The sequence below is a fragment of the Balaenoptera musculus genome, chromosome 2, assembly GCF_009873245.2.
Source record: "Balaenoptera musculus isolate JJ_BM4_2016_0621 chromosome 2, mBalMus1.pri.v3, whole genome shotgun sequence".
NCBI classification, from domain to species: domain Eukaryota; kingdom Metazoa; phylum Chordata; class Mammalia; order Artiodactyla; family Balaenopteridae; genus Balaenoptera; species Balaenoptera musculus.
Genome location: NC_045786.1, coordinates 90,759,167 through 90,780,315, shown reverse-complemented (window position 1 = coordinate 90,780,315; position 21,149 = coordinate 90,759,167). Strand labels below are relative to the sequence as shown.

Sequence of the window (21,149 nt, the reverse complement as noted above, 5' to 3'; positions counted from 1 at the left end):
TGGAACTCTGAGCCAGTAGAGCAGCGTTAAGGTGGGCACAGGAGGAAGTGCAACCTGTTGTGTGCTGAGAGCTGGGAGCGCATATCTGAGGAGGGAACCATATGTAGTTGTTCCCTGTTTTGGGGGTGGGAGGGCTGCTGCTTTATATTTAAAAAAGATTGGAGGGCTTCTGCTTCTGCTGCAGCCAAGCTGAGGGCCCTTTCTCTCTCCTCCCTGCTTAAGATTAAAATTCTAGGTCCTCTTTCTTAGTAAAAATCATTTATGAATCAGCCCAACTCCTATATACTACTGACATTATTCTCCTGCTTAATTACTATACGTAAACTGATTGAAATAGAAGTAAGGAGGCATATTTCTTTGTTCAGGACTCTGATATTTTATATGTTAAGTTTATAGTTAAAATGAAATTTTTTCTCTTGTTGGCTTAGTTTTAAGTGAATTTGAAATAGGAATAGTTCAACACTTTGGTAATTTTTCTATCTTAATTCAACCAGCTGAAGCAAGTTGTTCTCTTAGTAGAGTCTAAGAGGAATTACTGTGGAAAAGAGTGTGAAAGACTTTGCAGGATTTAAGGGGGAATAAAATAGCCAACAGCAGTTCTCTCTTGGTAACTGATAGTTTTCCTACTAAATATTTTTTTCTTTAGGGGCATGGTCCAAATCCCTCTTGATATTTTAGGAAAGAAGTGATTTATAAATTGAAGTGCTGTTGAAAGGAAAAGTGGATGACAGTATCAAATTTGTTGTCTTTTGCTACTTCCTGTAAACAAACATACCAAAAATGGCTAATATATAATTTCAAAAGAAAGATTGTTGTTGATGAAGCTGTTTTGATTTCCTTTTGAATCTCAAGGTTCATATCTTGTCATATTTTAACTGGTCATGTCTTCTAAATCATGGATTCTAACCTTTCTTTATATTTTTAATTCTGTCATGAAACTGTAAAACAGTTTACCTTTTGTAGTTCATTGTCTCTCAGATTTCAATCACTTGGAACATACATTCAGGTATTTTGCTCTGATTCCCATTTGTACTATCATACAATTGACATAATATTTTTATTTAAATCCAGTCATTTGTTCACTTAAATGTACTTTTAAAAGGAGCAGTATTACTGTTATTGGAAACCAACATTACTTGCCAAAATAGAGGGTAGCCTCATAAATAAATACACTGAAACAATAATAAAAAGTATCAAATACTAGCCAGCTACTGTAAGTTCTTAACATGTGGCTTGCTCTCTCTGTTAATGAAGAAAGTTAGAAAATGCTGGCATAATATTAAAGACATAATATCAAAGACTGGTAATTTCTTCTGTATTTTAATCAAAAGATTAAAATGCTGACAGTGTGATATGGTGTTACTCTATATCCACCTACCACCTAAAAGTGTCTTCTGTAATACTACTGAGGAAATACTAACGTTAACAGATTTTCTTACCTGCTCTTTTATAAATGGAGCTGACTCAAATCACTGCCAACTTCTAAGGAAGTGTATAATTTTGTTATAGGTTCATAAAGTAGATCCCAACTTGGGGATTTAGACAACTCTGACTTTTTCATTTGACTTTCCTTCTTTTTGTCTTTCCCTTCTTCCCCTCTCACACATATTAATAAATAATCACATATTTAGTGTATGTATTAAAGGCTGCTTTTGGAGTAATTTGGTTTTGAATCACTCTCTAAAACTTAATGTGAATAGAAATGTTCAGGAAATTAAGAATGCTTTTAACATGTTTCTTAATTCACATAAGATAGATGAATTTTTTTTAAGTTGCACACTATTTTTTTCATAAACAGTTGGTCTTTGTGTTTTATTTCGTTTTCAAAAGTAGTCATGGATCGTCTATATATAATTTGTCATGTAAATCTTAGGAGCTTCACTTTGTTTTAGAAATTTGATATGTTTTTTGGGCAGAGTACCTATCTGATAGAATATCACATATTAAAATCTTTGTTTTGTTTGGCTTGTTGATTTTTATATTTAGTGACAAACTGATGAAAAATTTTATTTAATAATGTTTAAAAAAAAGGAGTAATTGGAAATAATAATGTTAAAGAAGTTCAGTAACTTGAATGGTAATGTTAGACCACTTTCATTTATGCTTACTATTACGTTATTCCTACCTCTTTATTCCTGTAACCAAAAACCTATCTGTAGATTACTCATATTATTTTTTTCCATGTCCTTAGTATTTTCTTCCAAACATTAAAGTGAATCTTTAGGTACTATTAATATTTTGAAATCTCTTTTAATTCACATCTTCTGCATTAAATTTCTGCTTTTTCTGTTTGTTTTAAAACTATCTTTTGCCTCTTCCTAACCAGGCTTTATTTCCCTGCTTCTTTGATGTCTCTTAATTTCATTCCATTTTTTGGGGGTATGTATTTTTTTTTCCTTCTGAAAAATAATTTCCACAAATCTTTATGCTTTGCTTATTTATCAGTGAATTTTACAAGCCAAGAAGTTTTTAGTACCTTGTGATTTTTAGTCCTTGACTTTTTCTTACTTGAGTAAGACCTGTGAAACTAAGTCATAAGTCTATTAAGTGTTAACAGCCTGAATTTTTAAGTTGAACAAGAGAATTTTATCTTGAACTTTAATGAGAACCAGGTTAAAAGGCCATGTTTTTCATTAGGCAGAAGTGTTATCTCTTTAAATGCACCTCTTGACAATTGATACTTTCTTTTTTACCAATCTAAATGTAAGGCCCTGCAATGTCTGGTTAATACTTAGGTTTAAAGTAAATCGTTCTCAGCCGTAAGACTAGTAAGTAGTGTATCATGGACGTACAGGATTTTACCAACTCTGTAGTTTAAAGTAGAAGTTATTTGTAGCATGGTTAGATCCTATGTCATAATTATTTTTTCCCAAGTATTAAAGGGAAATTCTGATACTATGTTTCCATTTCCTGTTTTTCAGAAAATGCTCCTCAGATTCCAGTGGCTACTCCACAGGTCTCTCCTAACACAGTGAAACGTGCTGGACCTCGATTGTTGTTGATTCCAGTGCAGCAGGGTTCTCCTACTCTTAGACCTGTCCCAAACACACAACTTCAGGGACATCGGATGGTCTTGCAGCCTGTTAGGAGCCCAAGTGGAATGAACCTGTTCAGGCACCCTAATGGGCAGATTGTCCAGCTCCTCCCTTTGCATCAGCTTCGAGGCTCTAATACCCAGCCCAACTTACAGCCTGTCATGTTTCGGAACCCAGGTATAAAATTAGTGTCTTGGAATCACCTGTTAGAAAAGAAATGCATACTTTGGAAGTCTTGATTTGGGCAGTGGTGATTTAAAATGTTCTTTTTCTTACCAGGGTCTGTGATGGGAATCCGGTTACCCACTCCTTCCAAACCTTCAGAGACTCCACCATCTTCTGCTTCGTCCTCCTCTTTCTCTGTTATGAATCCTGTAATTCAGGCTGTTGGGTCTTCTCCAGCAATGAATGTTATCACTCAGGCACCATCATTGCTTTCTTCTGGACCTAGTTTTGTGTCTCAGTCTGGTACATTGACTCTGAGGATTTCCCCTCCTGAACCACAAAGCTTTGCAAGTAAAACAGGCTCTGAAACCAAAATAACCTATAGTTCAGGAGGGCAGCCTGTTGGTACAGCCAGTCTTATTCCTCTCCAGTCTGGTAGTTTTGCGTTGTTGCAGCTCCCAGGACAAAAGCCTGTTCCCAGCTCCATTCTTCAGCATGTTGCTTCACTTCAGATGAAAAGAGAATCTCAGAATGCAGACCAGAAAGATGAAACAAGCTTTTTAAAAAGAGAACAGGAAACTAAGAAGACCCTACAGTCAGGAGGAGAAGCTATAGACCCTGAGGCTAATATAATAAAGCAAAACTCAGGAGCTACTGTCTCAGAAGAAACTCTGAATGATTCTTTGGAAGATGGGGGTGATCATTTAGATGAAGAATCCCTTACAGAAGAAGGTCCTGCAACTGTTAAACCTTCTCAGCATGCCTATATCACTGGCTCACACACAGGTGAAGACTATAAAAATGTTGATGAAGAGTATGGGATTAGGAATCATAACAGTTCCAAAGAAAAACTGACTGTTCTGGAAGTTAAGACCATTTCTGGAAGAGCCAGTAATATGACAGTCCAAAGTGTGAGTAATGTGCAGCTTAAAAAACTTGATGTGAAAGTGGAACAGCAGAAAGGCTTAGACAATCCAGGGGAAAAATCAAATGAATTTCCAATTATCTCTAAAGAAGAAAGTAAACTTGAATTTTCAGGGAGCAGAGTTGTGGAGCAGCAATCTAATCCAAAGCCAGAGGCCAAGGAGAAGGGATGTGGAGATTCTCTGGAGAAGGACAGCATTAGGGAGAGGTGGAGAAAACACCTAAAGGGCCCTTTGACCCAGAAATGTGTTAGAACTTCACAAGAATGCAAGAAAGAGACAGATGAGCAGTTAATTAAAGAAACAGAAACTTGTCAGGAAAATTCAGATGTGTTTCAACAAGAACACGGCATCTCTGATTTACTTGGAAAAAGTGGAACTACTGAGAATGCCAGAATTTTAAAAACTGAATGTGATTCTTGGAGTAGGATTTCTAGTCCTGCAGCCTTCTCCATTGTTCCTAGGAGAGCTACCAAAGGGAGCAGAGGGGAAGGACATTTTCAAGGTCACTTACTGCTATCAGGAGAACAGATAAAACCAAAGCAAGAGAAGAAGGGTGGGAGAAGCAGTGCTGACTTCACTGTTTTGGATTTGGAAGAGGATGATGAGGAAGATGAGAATGAGAAAACCGATGATTCTATTGATGAGATTGTGGATGTTGTTTCTGACTACCAGAGTGAGGAGGTTGATGATGTAGAAAAGGTGGTGAGCCCATTTTTGTTGTGACTGAAACTTCAAGAATTTAAATGATTCATTAGAGACAGTAGTTTTTCCAGAAGATCACTAAGACCTGATACATTGATTTGGATGCCTAGGTTTAGATCATGATTAAATGACTTGGTAGTTTTTGTGCTGTGTCAGTCAGGTAACATTTATTGAGCTTTTATTGAGCTTTGAGACTTGTCTGATATTATAGGAAGGCTGGCTTAAGCCTTAGGGGGATAGATGCTTGAGAGTCCCTATCAAATTAGGTTTTTTTTAAGAAAAAGTCTGAAACCACTACTCCCATTCAGTCTCAGTTTCTTTGATATTTTGTATGTGAAGTGATTGTACCTTATCTGGTAGATACATATAAGAAACAGGGAATAGGCAGCCTTAGAACTGGAAGATAATGTATTTATCTGCATTTATAGAGATGTTTCTCTTTTTGGAGAGAAATGAAAAATACTATTTAATATTTTAATATAACCCTGCCTAAAGTTGTTTTTAATCATCTCCTAAAATTAAATAGTGTCTAGAATTTGTATTCTGAACTTTGGTCATCTTCCTTTGTAATTTGACCTTTCTAATTTATTTTTTTATTTTTCTGAAGCCATTTTTTAGACTTCTATTTAGGGTTGTATTTGCTGAACTAAGTAACTGAGAGTCAGATATGATATAGGGCAGGAGTTGGGCAAACTTTTTTTGTAAAGAGCCAGATTGTAAATATTTTAGATTGCAGGCTAGATGACTTGCTCTTGCAACTACTCAATTGCTGTTGTAGAGTAAAAGCAGCCATAAACAATAGTAAGTGAATGAGTGCAGCTGTGTTCCAATAAAACTTTATTTACAAAAACAGATGGCGGGCTGTGGTTTGCTGACCCCTGACCTGGGGTCTGATGTAAAACGTAAGGAGGTGATAGCCAGCTGCCTGTGGGGTGCCTTGAAATCTAAATTGTGTCCCTCTCTTCAGGAGCAGATAATACAATGATTGTCACGCATGGCAGTTTTAGAATCTCACTTCCTTGAGATTCATTCATTCTCTGTGTTACCTGGTCCTTCTCTGTTAATGCCTAACTAACTGCCTTACGGAGATAAAATATAGCAAAAAGATTCATATTTTAAACCTCTGAAATGTTTAAATATTCTAACGTTCCTATGTTGGTTATTTCTGTACCTCACCTGTCTCATTTATAAAATGAGGCTCTAGCTCTACAGTTGGATGATTCTATATGCATTTGCCTCACATTCTATCTATAACCTAATCCATTTTGAGGACTTATATCTGTAGGTAGTTTAGGAGTTAGATTGCAGATCTTCTTGCACTTTTTGCAGGCTCTTTCATTGTAAGTCAGCCTAGGTAAGCATCAGACCAAAAACAGTCCAACTTTATTTTAATTTTAATTAAAAAAAATTTTCCATTATGGTTTATTACAAGATATTGAATATAGTTCCCTGTGCTATACAGTAGGACCTTGTTGTTTATCCATTCTATATATAATAGTTTGCATCTGCTAATCCCAAACTCCCAATCCATCCCTTCCCCACACCTCCTCCCCCTTGGCAACCACAGGTCAAAAACAGTCCAGCTTTAAAATCAGTGAAAACTATTGCTATCAGTAGAACTGACTTAATGGAACCTTTAGTGTGTCTTAGTCATACAGCGTGGCATTGCTTGAATTTCCTAATAGGGAATCTGACAGGTACACTGGCCTTTTAAAAGTAAGGGCATTCAAATCTAAATTCTACATTGTATTTATGTGTATGTCTGACACCTATGATAGCTTTATACCTGTGATTAGCATTATATTGGAATAGTGTAAGGAGAGTTGTGAGTAGCCTTTTTAAGTCTTCCCTGATGAAATTTATTGGATATTATTTATAAAGCCTGCAATTAAAGCCACGCAGTACACATTCTTCAGTTTAAATATGGTAAAGCATCTACCTACATTACTATTCAAACCCTTGGTGTTCTGTTGATTTAGCTTCTTAAAGTTAATTTTAATATCCATTGTTTACATTTAATACACATTATTTAGATGATGCTTAAATTGGGGATCATAAATGATGGCTTGCATCATTTATGTCCTTTAGCCTTAGGGAGCCTGTAATTTGGGGGTAAGTAGTTTTTCCAGCAAGTTTAAACATAGAATTAATAAGGTGATTGGGATGCTTCATTTTGAGTTGTGCCTCTCTGGTACAGTACAATTGTAGATAACGTATTCTCTGTTTGGTTTCTGGCATAGTAAACACTACTTTTAAAGGTGGACTTAAAAGTATCGGCATATCCCATAATCCATATAGTCTACTGTTATAAATATACAGTGAGTTTCTGTGGTGGGTGCTCAATAAATGCTTACTGATTGACTCATATTTTGGTATAATAAGTACAGCAAGCCTGGGCTTCTTTTGGTATCTGAAATTCTTCAAAAGCTCTCATTCTGTAGGGTTGAGAGACTTAGAAGACTGTCTGGGCTATAATCTGTTTCCATATCTGCCTTGAATATGTTTCTGTGGGTGTTTAATATGGGATTAACCATGAAGCACTCTTAAACTAGAATCTGAATTTTTCTTCTTTCTACCTTCTCCCTCACCAAATTCTGTTTTACTTCTATTTAATATTAAGATTTATGCAGCTTTAATATATCTGTACCTGAATTTTGTCCACTAGAAGTAACACTGAAGCATCAGTACAGCCCTTTGGGGACTTTGTCTCTTCAGTCTAATGATGTCTTTTTAATATATATCTGTGATTTATAATGTAGTTCTTGGTAGTTAGCTCTAACCATATGTTGTCTTTATGACTTAATTCCATTTTATGATTAACAAGTTTAGGATTATCAGTACTCATGGTTTAAGATCAGTGTTTGGCACTGGTTGGCTTTATAAGGGGAGCATTCAGTTGAAAAGTTTAGGTGTGCTTGCTTCCCAATACTTTATTTACTGTTGAAATGCTGTTATTTCAGAATAACTGTGTAGAATACATTGAGGATGATGAAGAGCAGGTGGACATTGAGACTGTAGAAGAGCTCCCGGAGGAAGTTAATGTTGTCCACATGAAGGCCACAGCTGCCCATACACAGACTTTCAAACAGCTGTAAGTCTTACTTCTCTTTGGATTGTTGTTTTGTGTTGTTGTAGTTTTATGACCATAAGCAAAACTAAATGTTCTATTCAGGAGTTCTGGGTAACTGACATGGTTCCTTTATTTCTCTAGCTTTTTTCTTAGTAGTAGATGAGGAGAGGAGCTGGAATTCAGAGGTAGTTAACTTGCCTTGTTATTGCTAGGAGGCAGTATATAAATGTGAATAACATATGCTTTTGGAGCCTGATACATTGGTATTAAAATACTGGTTTTGCTAGTTTGTGGCTGTTTAACCTTGGGCAAGTCTGTAATCTCTCTGAATCTTAGATTCTTTACCTATGAAATGAGGAAAATGCCCCCATTTAAAGTATTAAATGAGATAATGTATGAGATAACGAACATAACTGATACAAGTGGACTATTCAACAAAGGTTAGTTCTTTTTCTTTTAAGAATATGGCATTAAATTCTAAATTTGGTTACTTTGCTAGTTGAATAGATCAATACAGTTAGAAAAATTTTCATACCTGTTCAGCTGATGAGATGAAAATACAGAGAGCATGATGCCTTAGAAAAAATGTTCTAAGTAAGCCTTGTATTGATTAGGAACTGGGTGTGAGAGAAAGAAGGGAAGGAAGAGTTGTTAATTTGTGCCAGACATTGTGCTTTTCAACCTGTTATGTCATCAGCTACCTAAAGTAGCAATGAGTTAAGAAAGAGTAATTCTTCATTCCTAGTGAGAAAGTCTAAGGAGGGCTGTAGGGTAGTATTTTTCTTCACTCCAGGGCTATTTGGAAGGTACTTCAATTGCCTACTGGTTAAGATTGAAAGAATTTAAATCTCTTAAAAACTTAGACTTAAGTTCAGCAGCATTGCAGGATGTAAGTTCAGTATACTAAAATCGAGTTCCTAAACAATAGCAACAAACAAAAAAATGTAATTAAAAATGCGAAAAAGCTGTTTGGGATTATTAACACAAGTTGTGCAAGACTTTTATAAAATGTTATTGAAAGACATTGAAGAAGAATTCAATAGGGACTTCCCTGGTGGCGCAGTGGTTAAGAATCCACCTGCCAATGCAGTGGACACGGGTTCAATCCCTCGTCCGGGAAGATCCCACATGCTGCGGGGCAACTAAGCCCCTGCGCTGCAACTACTGAAGCCCGTGCGCCTAGAGCCCGTGCTCCACAACAAGAGAAGCCACCGCAACAAAGAGTAGCCCCCACTCACCGCAACTAGAGAAAGCCTGCGTGCAGCAACGAAGACCCAACACAGCAATCTATCAACCAATAAAGAAATAAAATTTATTAAAAAAAAAAAAAGAATTCAGTAAACAGAGATATACCATCTTAATGGACTGGAATAATAAAGGGCCAAGAATAACCAACACATAAAGGAGCAGATTGTTAAAATTTTAAAAATTTCTGTCAGTGAAAAGGCAATTTCAGACTGTAAGGAAAATATTTGCAATATGTGTTTGACAGAGGATTAGTATCAAGCATATAAAATAATTCTTACAAGTCAGTAAGAAAAAGATGATCCAGTAGAAAAGTAAGTAATGGATATCATGGGCAATTCACAAAAGACTGCCAGTAAACATGCAAATTTGTTCTACCTCACAAGTAGAGAAATGCAAAAAAATTTTTTTTTAAGATTTTTTTTTTTTTTTTTTGATGTGGATCATTTTTAAAGTCTTCATTGAGTTTGTTACAATATTGCTTCTGTTTTATGTTTTGGTTTTCTGGCCTCGAGGCATGTGGGATCTTAGCTCCCCAACCAGGGATCGAACCTCCACCCCTGGCATTGGAAGGCGAAGTGGGAAATGCAGATTAAACCACAGTGACTTTACCAATTTATACCCATAAGATTGGTATAAATCGAGATTTCTGATAGTACTGTTGTCTAGGTGTGGAGCAATGGGAACATACTGCAGGTGGGAGTATAAGTTATAACCACTTTGGAGAGCAGTATGACATGACTACAGTTGAAGATGTGCATGCATTTCTTCCATCCAGCAGTTCTACTCCTAGGTATACATCCTAGAAAGGCTCACACACGTGTACAAGGGGTCATGTGTGGGATTGTCCATTGCAGCCATTGTGAAAATTTGCCATTGTGAAAATTTGGATACAACCTAAATAACTACTAACGTTCTAAAACAAATTTTGGAAAATTCAACAGTTTGGAATACTATATAGCAGTTAAAATGATTGAACTAGATGTATCAACATATCTCACATGCAGTGCTGAATGAGACAAATCAGTTGAAGAAAGATGCACTACATATAAGTTTAAAATGCTACATAATATTTTCTGTTTAGGGATGAATCAGTACATTCCTAGGAGAGTAAAACTGTAAAGATGTGCATGGTAAACTCAGTTTGCGAGCATTTACTTATGAGAAGGAAGGAAGGTGATGAACGTGCCCATATTTTGGTGATGTTTTATTTCTCAAGCTTAGTGACAGATACCTGGATGTTGATTATGTATTTTGTTTGTACAGTTTTATATGTTTGAAATATTTCACAATTGAAAAAAAGTAGTTTGCAGTTTTAGGGTCTACTTAGACACTTTTATTTGAGAAAAAAGCATATTATTGAATAAATCATATTGCCACATATCGGACCATGGGGAAAAGAAGCTGCTTACAATTTAGACAATTTGGGATGGTTTGGTTTAATATAGCTATGAAATAGGTATTAGATTACTGAATTTCAATAAGAATTGGAAAATACTGTCTTCATCTAGGTGCCGTACACATATCACTGCAGATGAGAAAGCTGCTGAAAAGAGTCGAAAGGTATTTACAGTATGTTTAATGATAATTACTCATTTAATAAAATTGATAACATTTGTCCTTAGGGTTAAAACAACATTAGCTGTATTAGCTATGACTTTTTTCAGGGCCATTTTTACCAGTGAGTTAATATAATCAGCTTTTTTCCCCTTAATGAAATTATACTATTAATGCTTTTTTTTTTCCTTCTCAGTTGTCTACTGCCCTCCACCCCCAGTTGATAGAATAATTTAGAGGAATTAAAATGGGTATGGAGTTTATGAAAACTGATGTGCTTATCTGAAAACTAATCCTATAATGTAATGATATGATGTGAAACAGGCTAGCATTCTTTCTTATTTAGGCTCCTGATTTTGCTGGTGATCTAAAAAATTAGTTATTATCTGAAGTAATGGCTAGCAATTCAGGGAGCCATGAAATTATAAACCTTCTTTGATTTTCTTAATGTACTCAGTGTAGGATATCATAGTACCATAATTAAGGAAGGTTTTCTCTTTATCCTAACTAACACTAAGAATGGAAGAGAGTGCAGTTGTTTAACCATTTTCCACTTGTTATTCTGTCTTCTTAATTTAAGAGATAAAAATGATGAGATTCTGTTGAGATGGAGGGTGGTATTCAGGTCCTTTGAAAAACTACTGGGTGATTAGTTTGAGTTTGGTTTGATTTGGGGGAGCATATGGTACATATTTGCAGGGCCATAATTATTTTGCATATATCACAATTTTTATTTTTTCATTGGACATCCTAAAACATTTTTGAGATATAAGAATTTTCACAATAGCTATTTACACAGTCCATTGTTTTATACCATTATTATTACATGCAAATTATTTTTAGTGTATTGGTGTATTTAAACTTAGTATTAATTTTGTTTCTATCTGGTTGTATCTTTGATTCTCCCACACTGTACTAATGTACAATGAGTTTTTAACTTCAGAAAGACAATGATTTTGTAGAAGAGTTTGGGGGTACTTTCATACCCCATGATATGGTACCACTGTTACTATGATAAAGGTAAACAGTGTCAAAAAAATAAAGGCAATTAAAAACATCAAGGTTGGGGGGGACACACGTACACAAAACCAAGAAACTGTAAAAGACAGGAAATGTAATTATTACTCACTAGGTATGATTAATATTCATATTGTCATAATAGGTTGGTCACTGTTAATGATTTTTTTAAACTTTTATAATCCATGAATAAAGTATGTAAGACTTAATTTTCAGTCTTGAAAAATGAGTAAGTACAAATGACAAGTTGGGAGGTAAAAGAGGGAAGAAGAAATGAAGGGAAGGATATGAGTACTGATATCCTCATTTTACAAAGAGACACTATTGTTGATGAAATGAGAAACGGAGATAGAATTATATTCAAGTTGCAAAGGGATCAATAGAAGAACTAAAATTAATGGTATATCTGTATTAGGAAGATGGATGGTGAGATGCAAGAGAGTGGTGAGCTAAATCCTTTTCTGCATAGCAGGAAGTAAATAGGTTGTATTGAAAAATGAAAAGAATAAGCGTATGTTACTATTTTTAACTTAGGATATAGACTTAAGAACCAGAAAAAGCCACTAAAAGAATCAAAAGGTGGTTGTTTCTGAGGATCCAGTTGTAGGTGCAAGATACAATTGCTTTTCATTATAAGATCTTTACATATTTATATTTTAAATCCTGTATGCATCTTTTACTTCTTTATAGTAAATAACTTTAAAAATGGAAGTAGAATAAACAAGAGAGAAAGGAAGCCTAAGGCATCCTGAGGTCAAGAAAGACTTTCCTAAAAAATGCAAAGTCTGAGTTTTAAATGTTAAGTTATGAAGGTGGGGTGGGAGGGGTTAGGTGCAGGCAACAGCCTGTGTAATGGCATGGAGGTGTGGGATTGTAGTGTGTTTAGGAAACTTCTAGCACTTTGGAATGGTTGGAGAGAACAGTGATTTAGGAAGAGAGGCAGTTGACCCTTTCCCAAATTGTAAAGGGTCTTACAGTATTTACGAAAAAAAATTTTCAACTCGTTTTCCACTAATCAAGATTTTGTTAAAGTTTTCCATATAATTTGTGTCATGAAAACTAGTTTTAATAATAAATTATACAGGTGAGCTTTTTTATAGATCCCCTCAAATTCTCCCTCATTTGAGAACTACTGTAATTTGAGCTGAGAACTGATATCACGTTTGCATGTATTAGAATTTACACTGTTGATTTGGAGGAAGGATAGACTGGTAATAAGTTGACCCATTGAGAGGCTGTTAAGATACTCCAGGCAGAAGGTGGCGGGTGTCTGATATAGAGCAGTGCCATTTGGGGTGGAGGAAGAGGGCGGGTACATGTGAACGATACTTAGGTGGCGATCTTTTGTTTGGACAGGCTACACCAGTTCCTCTAAAACTAAAACCTGATTACTGGAGTGAAAAACTACAGAAAGAAGCAGAGGCTTTTGCTTATTATCGCCGGACACACACTGCCAATGAGCGGCGCCGCCGTGGTGAAATGAGGGATCTCTTTGAGAAATTGAAGATCACGTTGGGGTTACTTCATTCTTCCAAGGTTTCCAAAAGTCTCATTCTTACTAGGGTAAGTGTTATGTGTAAATGACAGACAAGTAAGAGCTTGACTGAAAGAATCTTCTAGAGATATGTATGAGAAAGAGAAGAAGATTGAAATAGAGCTTGTGTTTAACATTTGAAGGTGGACTAATGAATGCCCAATAAATCCCTTAGGAAGAAAAGTCCTTATGTTGAGTCAAAGTAGCTTTTCATTGAAAGTCAGATTCTTAACCAGCAGAGTTATTACCCTTCCTTCAAAAAAAGTTAGAAACTCTGGTACACTCTGTTTACTATGACTTCTTTACACTGGTGTTTTCCGTAGCACTTAGAAAAGTTTATCACTGTGAAAGGCACAACACAACTGCTATTTTGACATACTTCTTAACAGTTGACAGTCACTTCAAAGGAAACTCTGAAGGGTTCAAGCTAGCAGAAGTTTTAATTTTGCATGTAGAATATCTAAGGTAATTTTGTTTAAATTGCTTATAAGTAGAAGTTGGAAGAGTAAAAGGCAAGCAGTCATATCCCCCTAGAACAAGGTTATTTCAGCCAGATTTTGCTTAGATTAGGAGTTGATTTTAAAGTTGATTATTAATATCTAAGCAGAGTAAAATGTTTTGTTTCTCCTTGCAGTAGTGGAAATACCTGTTAACCACTCAGTGGTGCTCTTTGTAAATAATCACTTTCCCTAGAAGTATAAGCCAGAAAAATCTCCTGAAGTTTAACAAAAAATAAATTCTGAAACATTAAAAATTGTTTTGGGGTTTTTTTTTTTTTTTACTTGTATACTTTATCTATTTATTATTTTTAAAATTTTTATTGGAGTTTAGTTGATTTACAATGTTGTGTTAGTTTCAGGTGTACAGCAAAGTGAATCTGTTATACAGATACATATATCCACTCTTTTTTAGATTATTTTCCCATAGAGGCCATTACAGAGTATTGAGTAGAGTTCCCTGTGCTATATATAGTACGTCCTTATTAGTTATCTATTTTATATATAGTAGTATGTTTATGTCAATCTCAGTCTCGCAGTTCATCCCTCCTCCTATTTCCCCCCGGTAATCATAAGTTTGTAAAACATTAACAATTGTTTTAAATGGCATTATAAAGTTCTCTAAAATATTAGGTAAAAATTTTTTTATTTAAGAAATTGTGTAGGCCCCACCTGTTTTTTGGAAAAAGCAAACTGATGGACATGATATTACTATTTCTTGTCGTAGGCATTCAGCGAAATTCAAGGACTAACAGATCAGGCAGACAAGTTGATAGGACAGAAAAATCTCCTGACTCGCAAACGGAATATTTTGATACGGAAAGTATCATCTCTTTCAGGTGAGATAAGTGAATGATCTCTGATAAAGAGTATAAATATAGCTTTAGTGAGGAAAATCCTTAGTAGATCTTTCAGATACTACTTAGTTTGAGGCTTGGTTCCCAGAGTTAACATCAGAATTATCGTTTGACTGGGTGGGACATTTCTTCTGGATTATAATTACTCTTGCCTTCCACAGTTTAGGGGAATATAGTTAAATCAACTGGATTTCAGTTGACTCTATTTCTCATTATTACATGGGGTCTTATAGAGAGTAACAGTTTATTCCCTATCGACCTATAGGTAAGACAGAAGAAGTGGTCCTGAAGAAGCTAGAGTATATTTATGCAAAACAACAAGCATTAGAGGCACAAAAAAGAAAAAAGAAGATGGGATCAGATGAGTTTGATGTGTCTCCCAGAACTAGCAAACAGCAGGAAGGATCTTCTGCATCATCTGTAGATCTCGGACAGATGTTTATAAATAACAGGAAGGGGAAACCTTTGATTCTTTCCAGAAAAAAAGACCAGGCCACAGGTAGGAGAGACATTCTTTGCTTTCTTTAATGCAGATGAACATTAGTTTAGAGAACTGAATGTCTTCTCTTGGCCATAATTTTAGTTTTAATTAAATGAAAGATGGGTTGTATTAAAAGTAGAATATTAACTACATTAGATTTCAGTTTCTAGCTTCACACACTCAAGCAAATCCTAGTAAGTTATTAGTCATGGTAACATATAAGACCTACTTCTGATAGCAGTCTCCAGACAAGTATTTTTCTTCTAGTGTTTCAGTTTTTTTTTTTTTAAGCTGCCATCTTTTCAGACTTTATAAATGAACTCTTGATTTCCCTGCAGTTCTGCTCATGAGTTGAGGAAGTTTGGATCTAGCTGAGATGAATAAATTGGAAAATTTTTTTAAAGTTTATTTTTGTTAATCAGGCTCTACTTTTCATCAGATTGCAGTCTGTCAGTGAATTGCTATTAAGGAACAAAGTAAATTGGTTTTGATTTTTTTATTCTCTCCTATCTTGATTTTGGAAGTGAGGCTATATTGATTTTATATTACTTGTTTATATCCTTTGAGAATGGTATATATCCTTTTTTACTCTTTGGATAGCACAGTGTATGAACCAAGGAGATCTGGTTTATTATATCAACTAAGAAAGTAGTGATAGATACTAAAATATGAGTTAGTTTTAACATTGCACATTTAAATGATGTTATGGCTAAGAAAGGATTTTAATGATGATTTAGTCCAGTCACCTCATTTTACAGGTGGAAAAACTGAGGTCTAAAAACTTGAAGTAATTTCTTAGAGGTATATAGGAAAGCAAACCTAGGGATAAAATTGTGTGTGCCTTCATCCCGATTCACCATCAAGACCATCAGAAGCATTCCATTGAAAAAGTGGTTCCATGGCTCTGTTCTTCAACAATAAGAAATTCTGTCCCTTAAGAGAATCACTGGACAGGTAACCATTACAGTGAAAAATGGTTCAAAAAGTAAATTGCAAGTTGAGGTTCCCTAACTAAATTTGAATTTTATTTCTTGCTTTTTAAGACAAGGTGTGGTTTTTAGGGATGTCTCCTACACTCTTAGGCTATTCGCTAGCATTAATTGAAGATCTTTTATCCTTAACTAATTTCTGCTCTTCCTTACAGAAAATACCTCACCCTCTAACACTCCACACACCTCTGCCAACATTGTGATGACTCCACAAGGGCAGTTGCTCACTTTAAAAGGTCCCTTATTCTCAGGACCAGTGGTTACTGTTTCTCCTGCTCTCCTAGAAGCAGATCTGAAACCTCAAGTTGCCAGCAGTGCTGTGGCTCAGTCAGGTATGTCATAAGTGTTGTCTTTCATGGGTGGTGAAAAAGAGTTATCCCTGGTATCTCAAAGTGACAGAGAAAGCCTTTGAATGTGTTCTGTAATGATAAAGAGCTATTGTATTCGAGTTTGCCTTTGTAAGAGAAGATTCTCTTTTTAGAACATGTTTCGCCCTATCTGTGGTATTGAGTGGTCTTTTTTACCTGGGAATGGGAACTATTTTGCTATCTCTAATTTCTGAGTAGGAAAAGAATTGAAAAGATGTGAAAGTAAAAGGAGGTTGAGGAGTCACTGTTTTAGTTTTTGGTGTTAATAAATATTTACCAATTTTGTGTTGTACTCAGAGATGTACACTCCTACATTACCAGCCTGATACAGTTTCAGCACCCTCCCTTTTGGGGATAAGGAGTTGAGGTGAAAAGGAAATTTCACTTTGACGAAATTTTAGGTTTTAGGCACCTGAATTTCTATTAAGGTAAAAGGGTATCCTTACCAGTACTAATACTGCTAAACCCAGTCTGGAGGAGTCATCCTTTCTTACAGTGCTGCCTCTAGGGCTTTATCTTTCCCTCAGAGTAGCAGTTAGTTAATTGGACGAACAGAATCAAGGTGCATGTCTGCCTCAGGATAAAAAAATAAACTTGGGGAGCATTTCTATAAAATAATTAAACAGAACTTTTCTTAATGATGGAATATCAAAGTGTCTTTTGGTTAGATTTTACCTATTTTCTTGTTAGGCTAAGTCTGTAATTTGAAAAACTGGTATTTCCTTTCATCTTCTTGATAAAAGTAGACTGGTGAAATTTTAACTACAACTCCCATGAGATGGTCATTGGGTATGAATGAGAGCGAGTACTTACCACTGTAGATATAAATGAGTTTTTTTTTTCCCCCCAGAAAACGACGACTTATTTATGATGCCAAGAATTGTTAATGTGACATCATTGGCCACGGAGGGAGGTTTGGTAGATATGGGTGGCAGCAAATACCCTCATGAAGTTCCTGATGGCAAGCCGCCTGACCACCTGAAAAACACTGTCAGGAATGAAGATAACTCCTGTGAAGATTTGGGTAGAATCTCTTCCAGAGGCAACCACAGAGATGTCAGAATGGCATTGGGTACAACACAGGTTTATCTGTCAAATAAAGATTCTGGTTTTCCACAAATAGTTGATGTTTCCAGTATGCAAGAAGCACAGGAGTTCTTACCCAAAAAGATTTCCAGTGATATGAGAGGAATTCAGCATAAATGGAAAGAGAGTGAATCAAGACGGGAGAGACTGAAGACAAAGGAGTCTCCATTTCATAAATTGAAGATGAAAGATCTCAAAGACTCAAGCATAGAGATGGAATTGAGAAAGGTAGCATCAGCTATAGAGGAAGCAGCACTGGATCCCAGCGAACTGCTAACTAATATGGAAGATGAGGATGATACTGATGAGACACTGACATCTCTGCTCAATGAGATTGCCTTTCTTAATCAGCAGTTAAATGATGACTCTGTTAGCCTGGCTGAACTGCCCAGCTCTATGGATACAGAGTTCCCAGGGGATGCTCGGCGGGCTTTTATCAGTAAGCTTCCTCCTGGGAACAGAGCAACTTTCCAGGTTGGCCACTTGGGAACTGGTTTGAAAGAATTGCCTGATGTTCAAGGGGAGAGTGACTCTGTCAGCCCGCTCCTCTTGCACTTGGAAGATGATGACTTTTCTGAGAATGAAAAACAACTTGCAGAACCAGCCTCTGAGCCAGATGTCCTTAAGATTGTTATTGACTCTGAGATAAAGGATTCCCTCGTTTCCCGCAGGAAAGCCGGTGATGAAGGGAAGAGTACTTCTGGCATCCCTGCAGAGCCTGAAAGTGTGTCTTCACCCCCCATCCTACACATGAAGGCTGGCCTAGAAAACAGCAGCACAGATACTTTGTGGAGGCCGATGCCAAAATTGGCACCTCTAGGTTTAAAAGTAGCTAATCCTTCCAGTGATGCAGATGGTCAGAGTCTCAAGGTGATGCCTTGTTTGGCACCTGTAGCTGCCAAAGCTGGGTCAGTTGGACACAAAATGAACTTAACAGGGAATGACCAGGAATGCCGGGACAGCAAGATGATGCCTACATTGGCACCTGTTGTGGCCAAACTGGGCAACTCTGGGGCCTCACCAAGTTCTGCAGGGAAATGAACTTATTTGTCCTCAGGCAGAAGCCAGGCTGTGAGGGGAAACCTCCTTTCTCTGCAGGCATCTGTTTGTGTCATGGAACTGTGATCCTTGACTTTGATGCAGTGGATAATGGTAGAGAAAGGGGGTAGGGTGCTGACCTCGGTATAAGAAATTACTACTATGAAATTCTGATCATGTTAAAATGTGTTACCTCACTTGTGGTGCTGGGTCTCCTCATCCTCTCTAAGAAGATGCGATCCATTACTGAACACGAGGTGCCCCTCTTACCCAAGGAATTCATAACAAGACTCTAGGTCCATAGTGGTTCCTAGTTCTTCCCTCCCAGAGTAAAAGCTGCTTGAGACTTTGGAATTGCTATGAACTGAACCTTAGTTGATAGCTGTTGTTTAAGTTGTTTAAATCTGAAGTCCAAGGAATGTGATGCACTTGTGCAGAGGGATCCAGAAGAGATAGTTTTTAGTTGGTGTTTCAAGAGTAGGGGGAGAGAGGATGGGTACCATGGAATACCAAAGTGAAGGACTTAGTGTCATTCAACAAAATTTTCTCTTCTTTTATATCCCAAGTAGCTTCCATTCCCTCACCTTTTCAATCAGAATTATAAATCCAAGCCTTCTGGTAAAGTAGGAATGCTTTAGAACAAAAACAAAAACTTTTTATTACTAAGGTAATCATTTTGAGATGTTAAAATTACTAGTTCTCCCTTGTTGTCGTTGGGTGTTGAGAAGACCATTTCATAGTACCAAGGATTTCTACCTGGATTACATATTTTGGAGGTAGGCATAGAGGGAGTCCTCCCCCTTTCACAAATCACATCACTCAAGAGACAGCTAAAATGAAAAGCATTCCCTCTCCATACCAGAGACAGTGGCCAAAATAAAAATCTGTGAGGCTGGATGTTCCCCAAATCAAGCCAGCCTCCTGGTGCTTGAAGGTTTCATTCACTGTTACCTGCACAGGATGTAAAGAAAAGAAAAGTCACAGTAGGCATTCTTTACCAGGGAAATAAGGCAGTATTTGAATCACAAGATATATTTTTTATTATCTGCTACCATGGATTCAGTGATCTGTAGAGCTTTTTCACTCATTAGCTGTCAGGGTATGAAGGACTGACAGCCTGTAAAGATAAAGATATTTATATTTTTGTATAGTTGTTTTCATAGATTTCTCAAAGGCTGAAGTTTTCAACCTAGGAGATGAGATTTGTATTGAGTATAGAAATGATGTTTCCTATCTAGTTTGTAAATAATCATGGTGCACTTGAGGGGTCTCTTGGAAACTCCTGGGGGCAAGAATCACTATTCTGAAAATGTATAGACTGGGATTTAGCTGCTGCATTTTGCCTTTCTTAAATAATTATATTTTGGAATGTAACCCCTGTTCTGTCTTCATTGACAGGATTTGCTTGTGTTGTGAAACACTAACACAAGATCTTCCAGTGCCTGGGCTGTGCCTAGGTAATGCTGTTTCTTCTACATCCCCTGCCTTCTTTATCCCAAATCCCACTCAGCATATCTTCAAAACTAGGTTGTGAAACCAACTTGGGAATGGTCCTAGCCAGTGAATTATTACCTCCGTGGTTGGTTCCCTTTCTAGTAACTCTGGTAATAAACAGATTGAAAAGGGTGGGAAATTTTCTTCTGCAAATTGCAGTGGGAACAAATTCTTTGTTGGTTTTGTGTTACTTGCCTTTCTAGACCTCCTCATCAGCATTCAACCCTCCCACCTCTAAAGGTTACTGAAGAAGCTTGAAGTAGGTAATGAGCACCCCTCAGCTTCTCATTATCCCTCCCACTTCTCTTTACCCAGGAGATTTCATTCAATGCCTTAGCCAAGGAGTCCAGCACCTGTCTTCCCTGCTAATAATTGCCCTTGGAGATGCTAGTAGTTTAATCCAGGTATAGCAGTTTCCCATTATTTCTTTGCTTGTCTTGTCCTTGCATTTCCTCCTGACTTCCCAAGGCTCTTGTAGCTTCTGAGGGTCAGCCAAGGAGCGGGCAAGTGAGCGAGTAATCCTCAGGAAAAGAAGGACCATTCTGCTTCTGAACACTGTTCTTTTTTTTTTTTTAGAAGAAAATAGACAAATAAGTAATATTCATTACTTGATGGGAAGATATTTAACTCTGTTTATGAGAGATGTACAAAGATAGAAATGAGAGATGATCCCAGGTGTTCAAGGAAAGCTGCAGATATCATTACAAAACCCCCAAGATAATGGTGTTTTCAAGACCTTCTTAGAACTAGAAGGTTGTTAGGGCTAATTTTAGGAGGGCTCAATCTTCAGAACAATCCTGCAGTCTTGATAGAAATCTAAAATCTCCAAAAACTCCTACCTTTTAACCTTACCCCAGGAGAAACTGATCTATGAAAATTACATGTGTGATTATGAAAGATGTAGTTGAGTGAGGAGTTGAGGAATTGGGAGGATAGTGAGCTCTCACCCTAACTCTATAAGAAGCATGATCTCAGTAGGCCAATAATTTGCCTTTTTATACATCTGTAAATAAATGGAATGTTTTTAAGAATATAATTATGTCAGATTTAGCTTTTTCTTTTATATATTAAATATATATATCTTTCTT

The 21,149-nt window shown here is 36.5% G+C and overlaps 1 protein-coding gene across 14 annotated transcripts in view; it reads left to right on the top strand.

Moving 5' to 3' along the window:
• Window positions 1-21,149, top strand: part of MGA (MAX dimerization protein MGA) — a 158,730-nt gene extending 137,581 nt beyond the window's left edge. For 10 of the 14 annotated variants that reach the window (XM_036845107.1, XM_036845116.1, XM_036845115.1 and 7 more), the window contains 9 exons: window positions 2,922-3,212; window positions 3,315-4,828; window positions 7,789-7,919; window positions 10,655-10,706; window positions 13,074-13,280; window positions 14,476-14,587; window positions 14,871-15,104; window positions 16,231-16,407; window positions 17,294-21,149. In XM_036845107.1, coding sequence (XP_036701002.1) covers window positions 2,922-3,212; window positions 3,315-4,828; window positions 7,789-7,919; window positions 10,655-10,706; window positions 13,074-13,280; window positions 14,476-14,587; window positions 14,871-15,104; window positions 16,231-16,407; window positions 17,294-18,570 — 3,995 coding nt within the window. In that variant the 3' untranslated portion in view covers window positions 18,571-21,149. The remainder of the gene's footprint in view (window positions 1-2,921; window positions 3,213-3,314; window positions 4,829-7,788; window positions 7,920-10,654; window positions 10,707-13,073; window positions 13,281-14,475; window positions 14,588-14,870; window positions 15,105-16,230; window positions 16,408-17,293) is intronic. The other 4 variants (XM_036845120.1, XM_036845114.1, XM_036845112.1 and 1 more) reach the window with 2 other exon arrangements.